Source organism: Pieris brassicae, chromosome 12 (genome assembly GCF_905147105.1).
Source record: "Pieris brassicae chromosome 12, ilPieBrab1.1, whole genome shotgun sequence".
Taxonomy (NCBI): Eukaryota; Metazoa; Arthropoda; class Insecta; order Lepidoptera; family Pieridae; genus Pieris; species Pieris brassicae.
The window spans coordinates 2,917,037-2,937,493 of record NC_059676.1 but is presented as its reverse complement, the minus strand read 5'-3'; the positions used below and the strand labels follow the sequence as shown (position 1 = coordinate 2,937,493).

General features: G+C 33.5%; 1 protein-coding gene across 2 annotated transcripts in view; it reads right to left on the bottom strand.

The window, feature by feature from the left end:
- LOC123717488 overlaps positions 1-20,457 on the bottom strand; it is an 88,733-nt gene that overhangs the window by 6,133 nt on the left and 62,143 nt on the right. For both annotated transcript variants that reach the window (XM_045673493.1, XM_045673494.1), the window contains exons 2-3: positions 5,684-5,807; positions 303-541 (exon numbers count right to left, since the gene is read on the bottom strand). In XM_045673493.1, the coding sequence (XP_045529449.1) occupies positions 303-541; positions 5,684-5,807 (363 nt within the window). The remainder of the gene's footprint in view (positions 1-302; positions 542-5,683; positions 5,808-20,457) is intronic.

Genomic DNA, 20,457 nt, shown 5'->3' with positions numbered 1-20,457 from the left:
TTAATATGATTTTATAATTTCAGTTTAGTTTTAGTTGGAAAATTTCTAGTGTTAGATGTAGTTTTATGTTTTTTTTTTATTTTACCTAATAACAAATGTAACCTGATTTTCAATGTATGTTGAAGGTGTAAATAAATAAGTACTTTAATTTATATAGATAAAACCTTTAATAGTAGCAGAGTGTATTGTTTGATAAAAACATACACAAATGAAAGGTTATGAACATTCTTAAACACCAAAATAAGTGGGGAAAGTTTGTGAAACGACTTGAACAAACAAACAAACGCATTAAAATAACTTACGATCAGTATGACATATCCTCCATAATCCCGACACTGTGTGTTTTGCGACTAATTCATGTCTTCCGGTACCATTGAAGGATGTATTCAGGATGTTCTCCTCTGTGTGTAGCCAGTTGTTGGTGGTAACTGCTACCAGTACAGCAACCACTGCTGTACCGGCAGACAGGGGAGTAAGCAGCCAAAGACACGCCACTGACGAGTCGATCTGAGATATCAGTGTCGGTGATGGTGGTGTGGGTCTGGAAATTTACGACATAGAATTGTTACAACTATAAATATGTGCCGAGGGGTTTTATAGTACCTAATATTTAGTAAGTATGTAGTAATCGTATCCCTAGCATTCTTACTAACTACTTACTGACGTGAGACTTATCTTAAATTATCTTGATTTATGTGTCTTTTTACTTTCTATTTTTAATGTATCATCTTTTTAGTTTAGTTTGTTTTTGTTGTTGTTCCTGTTTAGTTTTTGTCTTAATAACTGTGTATAACATTTATGTTTTGCACTACTTGCCTATAAATATCTTATAAAATTTATTACATTTTTATTCATTTATTTTTTTCCTTTACTCACACTGGTTGCCTGGAAGACATCGCTCGAAAGCGATAAGGCCGCCAGTTGCCCTCCTTCTGATTTAATTATGTTCATTTTTTTTTCTGTTTTGTAACGAAGTGTTAATAAATAAAAAAAATAATAATACTTAAGTATTCTACTTAAATTAATTATTTATTTATAAAAGATATTATTTTAACAAGAAATACTTTTATATTACGATAACTATACGATTTTTAATACTCTCTATACATTTTAAATATTTCACCAAGGTTCATATTTGCAATTTTTTTACATAATAATAATTCAAAATGATTGAATAGAAGACTAAAATAAATTAAAAAGATGGGACCATCTTGGGTCATCAATTTATCAAAATAAAATTGTCATTATTGAACGCGTTTTTAACAAACCGTTTATCTTTATAAAGTCTAGTCGATAAGTTGAAACATTGATACATTACTATATAATATAAACTATTATCTCCGTACAGTAGCTTGGATACCGAAACATCCCAGATTTATTTTCAGTGCCTTGTTTGTTTGTTTATTTGTTCTTTTAGTTCGTATTTATTGATATAAGGTCTTTAAAATATCTTCCTTGGTTGTATGACTCTTGGCTGTTTTCGTAAAGTCACTACAGGTGGCGTTCTCTAGTGTTCTATCAGTTTAGGTTACACTTATTTGTATCAGCGCCACCTAGCGTTGCGGCAAAGTAAAAAAAATCTTACATATTTATTTTAAACAAGCTTAAGTTATTGGACCACGTTGTGTGTTCAAATAACAAGTTGTTAAAGCTTATATTTTATAATTGTATACTACGTAGTCGGTCCCAAAGTTCTGTCATAAAGGGAAATAAGGATAAAAACAAAAGTAATGAATTCTATTTATATATATATATAATTAAATTTATTCGAAATGACCTCCCTTATTTTTAATACAGGCCCTTAAGCACCGCGGCCAGTTGTCTATCGCAGCACGCTTCACATTCATGTGAATTTCAGTGACTGTTTTTTTTAAAGAGACTCGAGACACTTAAATTTTTTATGGGGTTTATCACAGACCTTTTCTCTAAGACCTGCCATTGCTTTAAGACGAACATTAAGTATGTGCCCCCTCTTATTTGTATGCACGTAGACCAAGATCTTCATTTCAAACCTTTTTAACTGTTTTCCTACTGACACCGATCTGAAAAGCCATCAACTTCTGTTTTCGGATAAATTTCTTGCTATCCTCGCCTTGATAGCTTTGATTACTGCTGGTGTTCTTGCGGAGCGTGGTCGGCCAGTTCTTTTCTTATCCTCAACACTGGAGACTTCATTGTACATATCAATTCACAAACTTAAGCGTTATATTCAAATTTTTGAGTAACTTGAAAATGGTACTCAGCGAGTGCCCACAGCGGGGCAACACAATAACAGCTTCTTGTTTTTTTCTTTAAATCTCTGTCCACTCCATCTTGAAAAATTACAGAAAGCGATTGTTTTTGTTTTAAAACAATAGTCAAACATTCAAAAATAGAATGCAGTATTTTTTTTTTTTATAAAATCATGTTCGAAATTTAAAAATAATGTGCCAGTGACAGAAATTTGGGACCAACTACGTATATTCTTAAGCATATTTGTGACGTTTATCATAACACACGTACTGTATTTCTTTGGACTCGCACTTACTTCACTTGTGAGTTTGTAATATTTATGGAAAACAAAATGTTAGATATAGAATCCATAAAGATTTTTTCCGTCTATGTAAATTGTAAATTAAATTTTGAACAGTAAATTGTGCACTCGAGGCTACTTGACTTTGCCTTGCCTTGACCAGCCTTGTTGTATGTACAAAAAAATATAAACGATTTTAACACCACCAATTCAACAGTATAATACTCGAAACAGAACCAATCCAAGCGTACGACCAAATATACTCCATAAGTTAAAACACTCCTTATATGGAAATTGTATTCATTTTTACATCAAACACACAAGCCAAATTTGCATTAATTTCACTTAATAAATTCAAAACCTTACGTAAATTTATCAGTAAAGATTTTTATAAATTTAACGATTATTTAAATGAAAAGACAATCCTTGGAATGGATTTGCTCTAGTTCAAACAATTTGTATGACTCAAAACTTGGCGATTAAAAACAGTAGCGGAGAGTTTCTTGCCAGTTTTTCTGGCCCGCTCAGCCCTTGACTTGCAAACTGGTAGTAAATGTAAATTTAGAATCAATTTAACATATTTTCTGTTAACGTTCACAAGTGGACTTGTCATAAAGTTATTTTGAGTTTGAGTTTGTTGACCATTACTACGAGCAATATCCATTCATTTTTAAATAAACAAACTTTAAATAACATGCCGAACCCCGCCCGCGCTGTAAAGGAAATATATTTTGGAAAGCCGTTATCTTTAGCCCGACTTCACCTCCGCTGAGTACTCCGCCCTGTATGCACAAGCCCACGTACCAAGTCCTGTAGAGGGCCGTGCGTAACATTACGCATTTTCTAAGCTCTTACGCGGAGTATGTACATGATCCAGCTGTATCACAATAACAATATTTAATTGTTAATTTTCTCCAATTTAAGTTTAATTTGGAAAAGGCTAGGAAGTGCTAGTGTGATTGTGTTGTGATAAGAAGACATTGAAGTTTTCAAGTAGATATTTGTTTACGTTTAGAGCAAGTGTTTCGTATTTAATAGTTGTAAATAAAATATTATGAAGTATGTATACTAGTTAATGGGAGAATAGTAGATTAATGATAAGAAATAATCAACTGAAACTGCGGGTAAATGAATGTGAGAGAGATCCACACTAGTACTAAGGACTTTTCCAAATTAGGGTTGCCTGGAAGAATTCGTTTATTAGCGATAAGGCCACCCGTTGCCTAATAACTTATGAAACTACTTTTTTTATATGTATGTTTCTGTATAAGGTAACGAAGTGTAAATAAATAAATAAGTAAGGTAAGAAAACATTAAAAAATGACTGTTCCAACCTTTTTAGTTATTTATGAAATGAAGTTATACGCTTGATTGTACACGATTATGCTATCCATATTAGTATCGATATTATTTTTGTTCCACTTCAAAAACGACAAAGATTAACAGGGTGTTTGGTTACTTTCTCGCCTCAACACTATTTAGGAAAGCTTTTTTTGTGATTTTTGATTCGTTAATAAATGTTTATTAGTATATTCGTTCTATCAATCGTTAATAAACAATGTTATGCCATAGGAACTTTATTTCATAAATAAATAAATTGCATATGAATAACGTAAAAGTGTAAATAAATTTCTATGGAAGCTTAAATCTGTCTGACTTTTCGCTCGACAAATATTATGATATATATATAGACGGTATATATATTATCTAAGCTTATACTGTGTATTAATATTGTATGATATATAAATATTACATTCCATAGAATTATGTTCATAAACTTTTTATTTGACATAATATCGAGTCGAGCAAATTTGTTTCTTTGTTAGTTTCTATGCTAATACACTTTTATTTTATCAACATGTAATATCAGTGATATTGTAATACTTTTTGTATTTTAGAAGACTGCTTATATCTGACAAAAATATCGTAAATTTTGTATGCATTTAAAATAAAATCCACTTCCCAACTGCATATTTGTATTGATTGGTCTATAACTAAGAGAATGATAGTGTTGATTTATTTATTTATTTACAAATTATAAATGTCTTATAAAGTAAATCTAGATAAACCGATTGATAAAAGCAATGAGAATAAAGTTATAATATAAACTAAATAACCTCTCGATATTTTCTAAAGTCGTACAGTATTCCAAATAGATAAATCAGCTCTAGACACCGTACAACGGAAGCCTCAGTAAATAGAGAACATTTTAGCAACAAATCGCTTAACTGATACGTATTTAGGCACACTCGTGCAAACTAGCCCTCCTCCAATTTCGTTAACCTCTGAAACTTGTGTAATTACACGTGTTGAGTGAAGTTTCAATCCGGAGATGAACAGTGTTGTGTTGTGTGAATTGTTGAAACTCACCCGTAATTAGCAATGAACACAGGTGAGCCTTTTGTAGTTTCGAATAATTTACACAATTATATTTTTGACACAATTTTTTCACATTCGTCAAGATTATTCATAGACCTAGGGTCACTGGCACGGACCATGAATCTCTTCTTTAGGTGATTAGGGCGGTATATACTACTTTAAGTGGTATTGCGCGTGTAAGTAGGCTGACAACTTCAGTGGTAGTAGTCAACCTGTCCAAGCCGGAGAGGCTGTAATAGGATCGAGGACAAATTATGTTATACTAGAAATCATATATGTAGGTTTATTCTAATTGAATTTTATAAAGCTCATTACAATTTTGCACAGCTTTATAGGTAGGAAAAGATATATTTGCAAATGCACATAGATCTAGATCGTATCGTATACAAACATCGTAATCCTCGTTCTTCAAACGTTCATTATCCGTGCCAATAATGGTGTCTTATAATCAGCAAAGGCAACGAGTGCAGAGATAAACGTTGTTTGTTATTATTCATACGAATTTCTATATTTTCAAATGTTATCTTGAACAGCTGGACTATCAAAATAATCGTAATAATAACGAGTCATAAATACTAATAATTTCAAATAAACTAAAGTACTATTTTGTCTCATGTTTATTACGGCGTCCAAAAATTTGTCAGAAAGGGTTTGGTTTCTGTCAAATTTTTACTCACTAGTTTTAGTTAAAAGCTTCTCTTAACATTCTAGAACTATTCGAGATATATTTAACAATATAAATGTTGATTTTTGTGTGAACACTTTTTAAATTAGAAATGTGACTTCACATACCTGGGCGGGCGGCGATTGGCTATAGAGCCACTGAGCGTTGGCGCAGGCCGCGTGTGAGCACCGCGAGGAAGCGAAGCGTGCACGCATTGCGCGCCGCCGCCCCACATTCCTCCCCGGTTCTTTACTGTAATAGAAATAAGTACAATTATATATAATGAACCTCAATTGGGTAAAAGTTTTAATTTATTAACATCTTCATTTTAAGCATGTTATCCTTTAAAAAAACATTTTCGGACACAAAAGCGAACTTATAAGCGAGCCACGAATGCCACGGCTAAAGAACTTGAATTTAGTAAATAATAAATAATGTTTTTTTATTTAATTATTTTGTCACGTTTATTTACATGCAAAGTGATACGAGAACGATAAGAACAAAAATCTACTTGAAGGGTTTTGCAGATTGCACGCCTAAACACTGAACGGCAGCTAATACGGCTTATCGAGAGAAGGTTTATTTTATATAAACCATTGTTTAATAAAACATGTACATACTATATTTTAATCCATAAAATATTATTTTGACCTCAATAATGCACTATTTAACGTTCCATTTTTAAATAAAGCTAGCCAAACAACAGCTCATTCATTCATATTATGAATGCCGCGTGCATAAACAATAACAAGATATTTTAAACTAATTATGTTGTTTTGTATCTATACTAATGTTAAAAAGGCACTTTGTTTATTTGAAGCATTCCTGGAACTAAAAAACTTACTTTAAAATATTTATATTCAAGACATTTTTTGTCAATAAATATGTTAATATTACTAAAATTAAAACGCGGTAACACTCCAATATTTTAATTGCCAGTCTCGTATTGAAGACACACGTCTTAATTTAACTTTAAGAATCCCATAAACGCTTACATAATCCGTTGCTTACAAAAAAAACTGTCTTAATCACAGTTACTTCTATTATTATATTATTAAGTATAACGTAATATAATTTGAATTGTTTTAGACTTCCCTTTTCTCATCTCCACGAAGTGTCGCACATCAAGGAGTATTGTTTAAGAAACTAAATATCTCCAATGTACATGTTCCAATTATACGTATTGTATAATAATTTCAATTTAAGGGGCTCTTATCAAACTTAATTAGAACTAGAATATTACAAGCCAAATTATAATATTTGGTAATACGATACCCCAATTACGACTCCAGTACCTTCATATCGCTGTACTAAATCTAATACATCAATTAAATTAAGAGCCCCGATGTTATATATCTTTGACTCCTTCATTGTGTATTCGAGATAAGTTATTGTACACTATGTATTATGTAATGATTCGATTTGGCACGAATGGTTAACACGAGACGTTAATAACGCTAGTTTTATTATTATTTTATTTATCTTAACGAAAATTAAAATGAACTACTAAATCATAATTCATGCGTTCGAATCCTATCGTACTAAAGAATATTTTTGTTTATCCTTCCATGTGCGAAGGCCGTACGGTACAAATAAACATCTTGAGATCCCTCGCAAAACTTAGGCAGACACACTGTGTATGCTTCATTGATTTTTTGTGTCATAGCTGGTTTGAATCCTGATAAACAATTCACCTAGCATCGAAACCTGGACCTTTTTAAAAGGTTAAAGATCATCAGCAACGCAAGAAGGCATATTTATAGTTGTTGATGTTTCAAAACATGCGTTAATAATATGTTGAGATAACCTCGCGTACTATATATATTGTATCAATCTATCTTTATTTATATCACCACAAATCTATTTAAATTGAAGCAACAATTACAAAAAAGAATTCGAGTAAAATGAACAATCTTGTAGGAAATTACAAGTCAGCCAATCTCATGTGGGCAAGACAAACGGTACTGGAATCCCCGAGGATCTAGCGACCGAAACTGGAGCAAATTTATGACCATCGTGTGATTTGATCTCCTGTTTAATGTATTGTACACAATATGAATTACCGTTTCGACTATAATTGCTTTCTGTGCCTAATCGACCGCGAAGATTAAATTACGACCACAGGAAGTTGAAGCAGAAGATATATAATAAAAATTAATTGCATTATTCTCAACAGTTTTTTTGGTTATGAAATAGAAAAGAAATTAACAAATAAATATTGATTTTGACACGGTGTTAAATAAAACACTTGAAGAAAATTTAATATAGTATAAAAAACATAAATCAGTGGCGCTAGAACCGTTTTTAGGGCCTCAGATTTCTGAATCTGTTTCATGTACATTTGTAAATCTAATAGGCAAGTAGGCGATCTTGTGTCTGACATACGCCGTCAAGTTTTTTGTCTAAGACAAGCCGGTTTCCTCACGATATTTTCCTTCACCGTTCGAGCGAATGCTATATGCAAACCTAGAAAGAAAGTCCATTAGTGCACAGCCGGGGATCGTACCTACGGTCTCAGGGATTTACAGGTTACAGGGGGAACAATTAGTCCAACACGGCTTAATATAGTATACAGCTATAAATTATTTACTGCGTCAAAATACCGATTGTTATTTAAATATTAGGGCACTTTGATGATGATTAAAAATCAAGTCTCATCCACTTCTTTTTGCTTTTTACATATGGCTTTCATATAAATAATGTTTCAAAAATTGTGTGAAAATTTTGGTATTAATAATTACCATTATTTTTTTACAAAATATATATAGCGAATGAGTGCATAGCTTTCAGCTATATAATAATAAATATAGTACTGCTTTTATTTTGGAATATTGAATGTAGTCTTTCAAAATCCGATTGCAATAGTAAATACCTACAGTATAGTAATCTTTCCAATTGATAGAAAAAGATCTTAGATTTTAGAACTTTGCTTCGATTATCCTAACTGGTCTCCGACGTGAACTTCGACTTTTAAACTGTGTATTCCCAATATAAACAAGTATACGATCATAGTTGTTGAGATAATCATCAGAGTAAGTAGAAGAAGAATAAAAATCAAATGCTTTGTTTTTGTATAAATAAATCAATGGCGCTATAACCTTTTTAGGTCTGGGCCTCAGATTTCTGGATCCGTCTCATGATCATTCGTTAATCGAATAGGCAAGTAGGAAATCAGCCCTGTGTGCCTGACGCACGTCGTCTACTTTTTGGCTCTAAGGCAAGCCGGTTTCCTCACGATGTATTCCTTCACTGTTAAATGCGCATAAAGAAAATCCATTGGTTGTGCACCAATGGAGCCGGGGATCGAACCTACGACCTCAGGGATGAGAGTCGCACGCTGAAGCTAGTGGCTTCACTGCTCTTTGTTTTTGTATATCATATGATTTTCTACTAAATTCTAATTCAGATATGTGAGTTGCATGCCTTAACTCATTTAAATATTACAACTAAAATTCCGAGTCATAAACGTAAAACTTGTTAAAAACGTCAAAATTTCAAAGAAAAACTTGAAAGTCTCTGAGCGTACAGTTTCCGATCGTCAAATAAAACATTTCAAAGGAATATTCTGAAGTATTCAGTATCTAGTTTCCAAGTGCTCGTTTTGGCTGCATACGTTAGTAAATGTACATTTTGATTTTATACAGTTTGCAAGGCCGAGACATGCTTTATTGCAGGGAATGTATCACAGTCGTTTGATGGCTTACAGCGTTGGCACTGGGCTTGCGGACTACATTTTTCGTCAGTGAAACGGAAATATGACTCAGGGCTTTGGTTGATATATAGAGCAAAATTGGGTTAATAAGTATCAATAATATCTAGATATATTAGTGTATTTGCTGCACTTGCGGTTCCGAAATTACAATTTACTAAGCGTATTTTTATATATTTACAATTTGTATATTTTACAATGTATTTAGCGTATTTAGTGTTAAAACCAAAGAAAAACAAAGTCAAATAAACACTGGAGGATGTGTGACTGTGGAGGTAATAAATTAAAACAATCAAAACAAAAGAATAGTATAAATAAAAAGTGACGTTTATGTTCCTAACGTAATGTTTAGTGAAGGCCTAAGTACGTTGCCAACGTTTTAAGAATTGGTACGCCCTTTTCTTGAAGGACCCTAAGTCAAATTGTTTCGGAAATACTTAGTGGGCTGCTGGTTCTACATAGTGGTGGTGCGCGGCAAAAACTGCCTTAAGACACTATCGGTTGTGGAACAACGGACATCGAGGTGATACGGATGGTATTTTGTATTCTGCATTGACGTCTGATGATGAAATTCAGCTGCAGGTATTAGTTCGAAGAACTTCTATGAATACTCTCCATGGTAAATAGAGGATGCAAAGAGACCCCACATCTCTACGCAACGCCAAGGGATCAAGCCGCTCGGAAAGTTACTGGCCGTTGACGATTCAAATCGCGCTTCGTTAAATATGATCAAGCGGAAGGAGCATTGTACTCCCTGTGGGGTCGAATTTACGCTTTATAATGTTGCAAGCAGTGCAGTAGCCCGGAGTGAAGTACCGTCTCGCCTAGATGAGCACACCAAGCTTCTAAGCCTTTCCCTCCAAATGACCGCAAAACTGACATCATTCGATATGTCAACGTCCAATATCCCGATGTTAGCTGAGGCTTTAAGGTGAAAGTGAAGTCTTTCGAAGAGAGTGTGTTTTTAGCGGAAAACGCGAATGCTGTGAATACTTGTGATTGCTGTTATATCAAACTTAAATGTAAAAGCTTAGAAGTTTAAAATACGTGTTTGTAAAGTTTTCTATTTATATAAATTTACAAAGAGATTTTCCAACCAATTTAGAGTTAAAGAGTGGTTTGTGAAGCGATTATATAACTACAGCTTTAATTTTACTTATATACCTACACAAATTATACGAAAACCATGCTACTTTCAACTCTAGGGTCTTGTGTTCGATTTTTCAGTGAAAACATCTCAAGGAAACAGCCATATCGTATACTATAATGGGTATACCCAATACTGATCTGATAAAAGATAAATAATATTGACGTAGAAATATATCTATGAAATCCAACTTCATTAGGGCACAAGCGTTTGCTTTAGATAGATTACATAATGCAAAAATCTTTATAAAGCAAGATTTTTCTAAAGCAATTTTTTAAAAAAACCGTAACGCGCAAAAGAGAAATTAAATGAAAAGTCTGCTATTATCTTTTATGTTTCTAATCTGGCCGGGTATTACCGGGTGAGCTTGTGCGTCCGCGGAACTAACATACGCATTAACCTACTTTCAGTCCTTCACTCAAGTGCACGGGAAGGACAATTGTATTAAAAAGTCAGGAGAGGGGCGCTCAGCAAATACGACTGTTTATTGTTTGAAGTAAAAACGTCTGAATGCTTTCAAAGGGATCATATTTGATGTGCTTTTACATAAGTAGCTATGTTCATAATAGCTTCATCTGGGTAGATCGACATTAAGCTAATTAATCCTAGTTTTATCAGGGACATTCTAAGTAGTAAGTTAGCTCGCTGGGCCATCTCTAAAAGTCAAAACCAGACCAATCATTTAGGGTATTTTTCTACCTTAGTTCCGACGTAAAGCTTGGCATAAAGCGTGTACTTTAAACCTATCAAACGTCATAATTGGATATTACAATCAATTCCAATACATTATAGTAAATCTTACCTCTTCCGGTATTCTCTTTACTTAAAGATATGCTTTAGTAATAAAATACAATTGTCGTAATGATAAAATATACTCTGTCACGTTTTCACTAATAAACAAATCCGTGTGATTATTATTTTACATATGCAATTATAAAACTACAATTACATACGTATGACAACAAAACTTGAAGATAAATGTCTATTCTTATCAAATAAAAAATATTTGATTGTTTCGTTACATTTGGATAGATTTTATCTCAAAAGTAAGATAAAGTATTGAAATAAAGGTCCAACACTTCTTTATTTATGAATCACGAACCGAGAAAGGCTGAGCGTGAAATACAAATAATGACCGTCTTTGAAACCTAAACATTCATGATTACAACTTGGCATTTGGGGTTTAATTTTAATTGATAACAGCAGTGTTGGCCGAGTGGCTTATGAGTACTGTCAATCCCAAAGTTGTGCGTTCTCTATCGTTACAGAAATGTATATTACTTTCTATGTGTTCAATTAACATGCTCCTTGGATGAAATTAAACATTGTGAGGAAGCCACCATGTATATATCTGTATAATCTCGGCATCATCAGGCATAGCAGTCTGATCTTTAAATCAGACGCAATCTGAGGTCACGTCATTAATGAGTTTGTAGCGCCACTGGATTATTTTACTTATAATTAGTTTTAATAGAATATCGTTAGTATATCAATATATCTAAATCTATATATATTTTATATATAATAAATCGCCAAAAAGTTTTATAAGCTCGGTGACTTAGAAGGCGGATCCTTTAAAATGTTAGTTGTGTAGTTGGCATTGAAAATTATCAACTAATTTCCATACAACGATTTTCGGATTTTGCGGACTAGTCATTTTAAAAATACCACTTATTTATTATTTTATAATTAGATTATTTTATACGTTTACGCTGCGTTATGAAAAAAACTGACTTTTTTAGAAATTAAAGTTCATTATAAAAATCTATTATGTATTTACAAATTGCTTAAGCGTTGTCTCTTCTGTATGAACATTATCTATTGAAATACAAATGATTATGATCACAACAAGAAATCTGAGGGCCAGACCTAAACGCACTATTGTTTTTTAAACAATTTCTGGGAAAGCTTAAGGCCTTTATTTTTATATTTATATTTTGTATAACAACAAAAATATAATTAATGAAAACATAATATATTTATACGATTTAATAAATGCCTCAATTTCTTAACGAATATAGATTACTATAATATTTGTTGATCAAATTTTACCGAGTTGGAAGTTGAATAAAACATATTACATCTTTGTTTATATCTTTTTGTGTACCTACGTATTTATATTAATTCATCGCTTTCGAGCGATCTCATCCAGGCTATCACTGTAAGAAAAAAATAAATAAATAAGATCAGCGCAACAAGAGGAAAACTTCGTAGGATATAATATAATAATACTTTACTATTGAAACATATAATCGTGGTTATCCAAAGACTAGTAAATAAATTTAAACATCTAGCGTAAACAAATATAAAGAAAAAACCTAATAATATACAACTATTAGAGATTATCTCCTTGATAACTATACATATATTAGCCGCGGTAAATTACTCATTTATTATCACCCTCATTTTTTCTGTCACAGATATTGTTGACATAAATCACATGATCCTCGGGCGTGTGTTGGAATGTCAATATATCACAATGACAGATCATTTGTCTGTAATATGTCAGTAATTAATTACATTGTGTTTTTGTATTACACAATAGTTATAATAAGCCTTATGATCTAGTGGCTGGCATGTTCGACTCCATGTCTATGTGTGATGGCCAATCCTAATAAAGTATATTCGCTATGGCCGAGGCTAGGGAACTTTAATTTTGTAACAAAAGTGTATACTAATTATGTAGATTATGTATGTATGGTTTATTGCGTAGCGCTTTTAACTCGGCTTGTTTGTTGTGTCTTGGGAACAGAAACTTTCTTGGGTTGACTAAATCAAACGGCTACCAAAGTCCCGTAACCTAAGTGGGCACAAATTATCATCTGTTTCGCTATCGATTCAAAAAATGTTTAATCCGGCCGAGAATTTAATGCGATATTTCAACTGTCACTCATCTTTTACAAAACTGCTTAGCCATTTGGAAACTACCTGAAATTATCTAGGACCAATATATTAGCCTTAACCTTAACCTAAGCAATGAAGGCACTATTTTTATTATATTTAATTAATTTGCTTTACAATAAATAGACGATTTACTCGTGGCAGTGTTTGACGTACACCAAATGAGTTTTATAACTTTTATAAGTTTAGGGATGAGAGTTTGACTCATCTTGTTTGAGTCACCCCGTAATTATGTTTAATGATAGCGTTTATCGCTGTCATTACCATCACCAACTTTATGATATTGCTTGAAATTAATCTTTTAATCCTTAAAATAGTCTATATTTTACTGTATGTGTATATGTTGTGTACGAGTTATGAAACCTGTATTTCGAGTAGATCGTAACAAGTGAAATGATCTAATATAAATAATAGATCTATGTAAAACTCTGGAGATGGTGGGAACAGCCGGTGTGGCGGTGTACATACTCATTTAAGTTACACTACGGAGTTGCCATTTTTTAATGGAATCTCTCTGTTGGCCTGAAGGGCCCTTAAAGCTCAGCTCGGTATGTTTTGGCGAGCGTAGCTCGGCCGTAATGGGCGATTTTTGGGCGGAGTTGCCAGCAATATTGCATTTATTTATCAAAAAAAAAACAATGGCCCTACAACCCTTTTTAGGTCAGGGCCTCAGATTTCTGTATCTGTTCCATGATCATTTGTTAATCTAATGGGCAGGTGATCAGCCTTCTGTGCCTGACGCATGCCGTTGACTTTTCGGGTCTAAGGCAAGCCGGTTTCCTCACGATGTTTTCCTTCACCGTTCGAGCGAATACGAAATGAGCACATAGAAAGAATATCCATTGGTGCACAGCCCGGGAACGAACCTACGACCTCAGGGATGAAAGTCGCACATTGAAGCCACTAGGCCAACACTGCTCAGTTGCATTTATTTATCAAAACGTATACAAAATTGCGCGGCTATGCGCAGCGAATAGAGCCCAAGGCATCACCTCGCGCGCTGCGTCCCCAATCAAGGGCTATAGAACCAACCCCCGTACCGCTCTGTATCAGCAGGGCGCAAGGGACAAATACCCCGAACGACTGACACTCAATAACAACACTGACTTGACACATAAAATTAAAAGGTAATGTGCCTTTTTATTTATTTCATATACGGATGCTGATTAACGCATTGTTCAATACTTTCCTAAAGCCAAGTTTAGTAGTTTTATTAAAATGATTTCAATTTGAATTTTTAGTACAGTGCTTAATTTGACCTGAATATTATTTTATCTTCCAACCCGTGAAGAGGAAACTTGTTCATTATAACAGTGAGAGGTTCTTCAATATATTTTTATTAATAACAGTGGCAATTACCAAATAAAGCATATAAATGTATTAAATTTTATTCAAATCATAACCTTAGTTAACATTAAATATTGATACACTTATCTAAATATTTAAAAACATATTTTTATTTAAACCATTAAATAAGTGTAATGCAATACATTTATTTAACTATTATAAAATAAAATAGCGCCTATGGACATTAAGCATGTTTTTTTAATAAGTACAAGAAACATAATAATACAATCTTTATTTTAAGATAATTTTTATTTTCAAAAAGCCTAAAACGCGAAGTGTTGGTGATGCTTTTGACGTGAAACGTTATGAGTTAATAAATTCTTATGATGTCCTCGAGCGAGACTAAATGAGCACTTACGAAATTTAAAGAAGCTTTTAATTAAAAAAAGTATGAAGTTAAAATCAAAGAGCGTGCTAAGTAGGACGTAACGTCCGCAGTTAGCGGCGCGGTTTTGGACTAAGAGCCGGATTATATGTTTGAAATTGACTATTAAAATATCACACTTATATAGTGTACAATAAAGAACTATATATAAGGCAAATTTCTTCGAGTACTTCAAATAGAATCTCTTAGAGATAGGGAACTTTAGATTAGATTAGAGAAAACCCTTTCAAACTTGATAGTATATATAAGGGCTTCACACTGTAAAACTGAACACGGTTTTATTTTTATAGAACAGTGGGCAAACGGTCAGGAGGCTCACCTGATGGTAAGTGACACTGTCCATAGATATTCTCAATGCCAGAGGGCTCACGAGTGCGTTACCGGCTTTTATTAAGGTATGTCGTTATATTCTGTTAAAGAAGAATATGTTCATGCTATATTTTAATTTTTATTTACAAATATAAGAATATTTCGATATCAGGTTTCTGTTAAATAAATTAATTATTCTTAAATCAACATAGTTTCATTGCACTCTTTTAAGCTCCTACAAAAGGTTTAATGTAACAGTAGACGTATCCAACTATACATACATACTTCAAGTATAGGTGCATCCAACGAACTACCAAAATATAAAACAAAATTAATATGTGGTACATATTTGTACAAAGGAAAACAAAGCTATAAGTGCCTCGGTATCACTGTAATTTAAATGCAACAAAAAGTATTGAATAACTTGTCAGAGGAAAATTTATAGTTGGAGTCGTTTTTTCAATCGGTAGAACAGATTCCCGGCTTTGCACCAATGGGCTTTCTTTCTTTGTGCAAACGATAAAGGCAAACATCTTATGGAAACCGGCCTTGACTTAGACCCAAAAAGTCGACGGCGTGTGTCAGCCACAGTAGGCGGTTCACCTGCTTGCTTATTAGATTGATGAATGATTATAAAACAGCTACAGAATCTGAGTCCCAGACCAAAAAAAAATTGTAGAGCTGCTGATTTATATTTTTGTTTATAAAATATTGGTGCCAAATAAGTAACGACTTTTACCGCTGTTTTGTTTTTTGGATACGGTTCCAAAAACCGATGTGTCAAAAAAAATAAAATTTTAAACGCTTTAAACACCAAGTTTAATGAAGCCTTAAAATTATCGGCTCTTATGCTACTTGCGACCCGCAGATGTCGCAATAGGCTCGCCTGCAATTTATTTAATGTGACTCCACCCACATTTTACGACTTTTTTTTATCCCGCGAAGATAATGCCTCATCTTATTGAGCTGTTTGTTTCACTCCTCTAGGGACACCTTTTATTAAGTGACAGTACTTTAAACCTCGCTGACTAAACATTTCATATTCTAGCTAATAAAAAGGTATGGCATTTGCTTCGTTATGATTATACATTTTATATCAGTTGGACATTGACGAGTCAATATCCCCCAGAGAACCTACTTAGGCTTACGTGGGATCAGAGATACGTCACAAAGGCATTATATTTAAATTTCTGATATAACATAAATGAAGCTTTGGTACCCTAGAGACGGAAAATGAAAAAGAGACCGACAACGCAAAAGATGGGAGAACGAATTCAAATAAACAGTAAACTACAACTGGAGAAGAGTCGCAAAGGATAAAGAACAGTGGAGGAGTTAAAGGAAGTCTATGCCAAGAGGCACACCGAACTCCGAGACATATGTAGTGAAAATATAATAAAGATCACAGAGTATCAGAATATAAAGGCTTTATCATTATTACTTTATCATTATTATTGGCGTACTTTCTCCTCTTCTTTTTGCTATATATATTAACTCCTTAACTTTCCGACTTTCAACTAATTTTCATTTATACGCTGACGATCTTCAAATCTACGTACAATCAAGTCTCGATGATCTCCCGCAAGCCATACAATCTACCAACAATGAGCTGGCAAAGATAGTTGACTGGAGTAAAAAATTTGGTCTTCTAATCAATCCCAAAAAGAGTAAGGTATTAATTATTGGCAGCCCCTATTTCACGACGAGAATTGATTGGGCCAGGATACCCCCTATCCATATCGATGGCGTAATTTTAAATTTTAGCCGTACAGTAAAAAATTTGGGGGTTTTATTTGATCAAAATTTATCCTGGGAGCAGCATGTTAAAGAAGTTAGCCGAAAATTATACGGTGCCTCCAGTATCCTTCGACGTCTTAGTAATTTTCTTCCCTTTAGTACCAAAACCTCACTGGCGCAATCTCTCCTCCTGCCTTTACTGGACTACGCCGATTCCTGCTCCTCCGATCTTAACGAGGAATTGCTAAATAGACTGGATCGTCTCCAAAATTTCTGTATCAGATTTATATTCGGTCTAAGAAAGTACGATCATATCTCTGCGTTCCGTAAGCGGCTAGGCTGGTTGCCAATTCGTCAGCGACGCGATGCTCATGTTCTTCATCTCCTATATTCCATCCTGTTCAACCCTAAAACTCCTTCCTATCTCAAAAATGATTTCAATTTTTTGGGAGCCCATAACTATAGCTTACGCTCTTCCGAAAATTATACCCTTGAAATCCCATCTCATAACTCCTCCTTTCTTGGCGATTCCTTTAAGGTCTCCGCAGTTAGGCTATGGAATTCACTTCCCGTCCCTATTCGCTTAGCTCCTTCTTTATCTTCCTTTAAATTTCTTCTGTACAAACATTACCTGTCCACATCGTATCCCGAACTTTCTTACTAACTACTAACTGACGTGAGACTTATCTTAAATTATCGTGATTTATGTGTCTTTTTACTCTTTAATGTATCTTTAATATTTTATTCCTGTTTAGTTTTGTTTAATAACTGTGTATTATATGTATTTTGCACTACTTGCCTATCTTATTTAATACATTAATTTTTTCTTTACTCACAGTGCCTTTAAACTTCCTGAATTGAAATCGTATATGCATACGTCTCAGTAACCACAGCAACGGATACTTATATTTTTAGTCTAAATTTTGTAAAAGTGCCCCAAAAGTCTAGTAGACAAAGTCAGTATGGCCAGTTTAATTATAATGACGTGAGATCCCAATTTTTCTTGACAGTCCTGTTGACATGTAGGTCAAAGCGATAAGGGTATATGAAATTTGAAAAATAGATCAATCATATTAGTCTGTCATGTTGCCAGATCTCATATCGGTTGAACATATTCATAGTGGGTTTTCAACTATTTTCAGCGATAGGACATTGGATTACGTAAGAGGTATTATTCAAATGAGGATCGTATTTGGAATGCGGACAAAAATATTCTTTAAACTTTTTCGATTAAACTCAGTTGAAAAATACGCGAATTAATTTGAGTTAAGCACAAATATTTGACAATTCTTGGAAAATTAAAAACAATGCTAGTTGACATGAAATAGATAATTGTTCTCTTTATGAGATTGCTTAATTAAAACCAAACGAATGAAAATCTTTGAATAACGTTTGATACAAATGTAACATGGGATCCTTTAATATAATACATAACTCGACCAGAAGCTTGCTTAGGTTTTCATAAAACGCTTACGTATATACGTTGCAAGCATATGCAGTGGTGGAAGAACTTATAACATGCTAACTACTTATACAGTCAAAATTTTATTTGGCAAAGGCCTCCTTTAAGCTGCTGCTTTGTTTCTGCAACTCTGTGTTTTGTACGGTAGAGCTTACATATAAATAAATAAAATAATTGTGCACTTCCAAACTCAAATTATAGTTAAGTCAACGTAATTTGAATTTAGAATGCTTCTATGACATTATTAGTCATAGGCCATGGTTTTTTAAAGTAACCCTTTGATAATGTCAATGGAATGGTGCGAAAATTCAATCGCTTGAAGCCAGTTTAATCATTGAAGTATGAATATAGATTAATATAATCCTCTCTTTGTACTATCTTACCACACAAAACATTAAATGGAAGCATTAATATTATGGAGTGAATGAATGTTCATTGTGAAGCAATGACAGGCTGATCGCCAACTATTCGTAAATGGATCAACCCATATTATCAAATATAACATTGTGTCAACAAATCATTATCTGTCGACTGATTTTGATATTTTGAGGTTACCAACTTTTTATATACTGTCAGTGACAGCAAACAGAGAAACATCATATAACTAATCTAGGTTGGAGGATAAATATTCGTACGTTATGATACAATGCGTCTCATCCAGAGGCACCTCGACGACTTTCAGTTAGTACTGAACGTTTTTTAATACACTGTTTGCCACGCACCACCGCTATTCAGAATCCATTGAATTATTTACGAACCATTCGGCACCACAATTGCGCCTCTTCTGTTAATGGGAGTGTCCGTGGGTATCACTTGAAGTGGGCCTCCTACTTTTTTCACTACGAAAACCTCTGGGATACAGCTTTCCGAAAGTATCATATCTCCAACGGGCCATGGCGTATACCACTTTCATTGATTATTTCAAGATCAAGTAAATAAGTCGATTAAGCCCTGACACACATTTGGATCTAAGGTCCTTGACATCGTCCTCGTGCTATCTTCCTTACCAGTATTAATTACGTTCATAGAACATGCATGCTTCTATTTTGATTTATCAATTAATAAATAACTGATAAGGGTTTATATAAGGATGCGGTATAAATATTTAATTTTAGCGTAACTAAAAGACAAGAAAGTGCTATCTGTCCTACCAAATTTATAATAGAAACACAAATATTATTTAACAAGTAACATGTAAGTGACCTCATAATCGTTTACTTGGATATAGCGCCGTCACAATTACGTAATTATAGTGCTGTTAGTCAGCATAACTAGCGTGTTTAACTTAAATCCTTATTTGTTTTTTTCGTAGAACGTGCTAATCTCGGGAAGATCAAGGAACTGAAAATATATGATTTTGTTTAAAAACTGTTGTTCTAAGACTGCTCCGCAAATTACTATATGTTTTGTGATTACAAATTTTCTTTTCTTTTTAGGTTTTAGACATGCTGGTCTCCTCAGGTTCATTTCTTTCACCGAACGTATGAGTGTTTACATTGGACGGACGTCAAGGATGAGAAGCTCCTGACAGACGTCAGGGTCGTACCCTGAAGCCACTAGGTAAACACTGTTCTTATCATATTTTTTTGTTATATAGTCTGTTTATTGAGGAATATAGTTATAGAATTTGTTTAGGTTAAAAAGTATCAACATAAGTCTGAATGTAAGCGCGTAATGCCGTTGGACATCCTTCAGAAAATTATATATTTTATATAATGCATTTTTTAAAGAGTAGTTGTGATGCATACAGATGATGACCTTACTTTAGTTCATTAGTATTAAGAAATGTGACAAAAAAATAAATACTCCATCATTAAAAAAATATCAAAGCCTGTATTACTTTTTAGCCTTGGATATGCTATCGGTCCTTGCTATTATGTATGTATATGGCTTACGATGGTACCG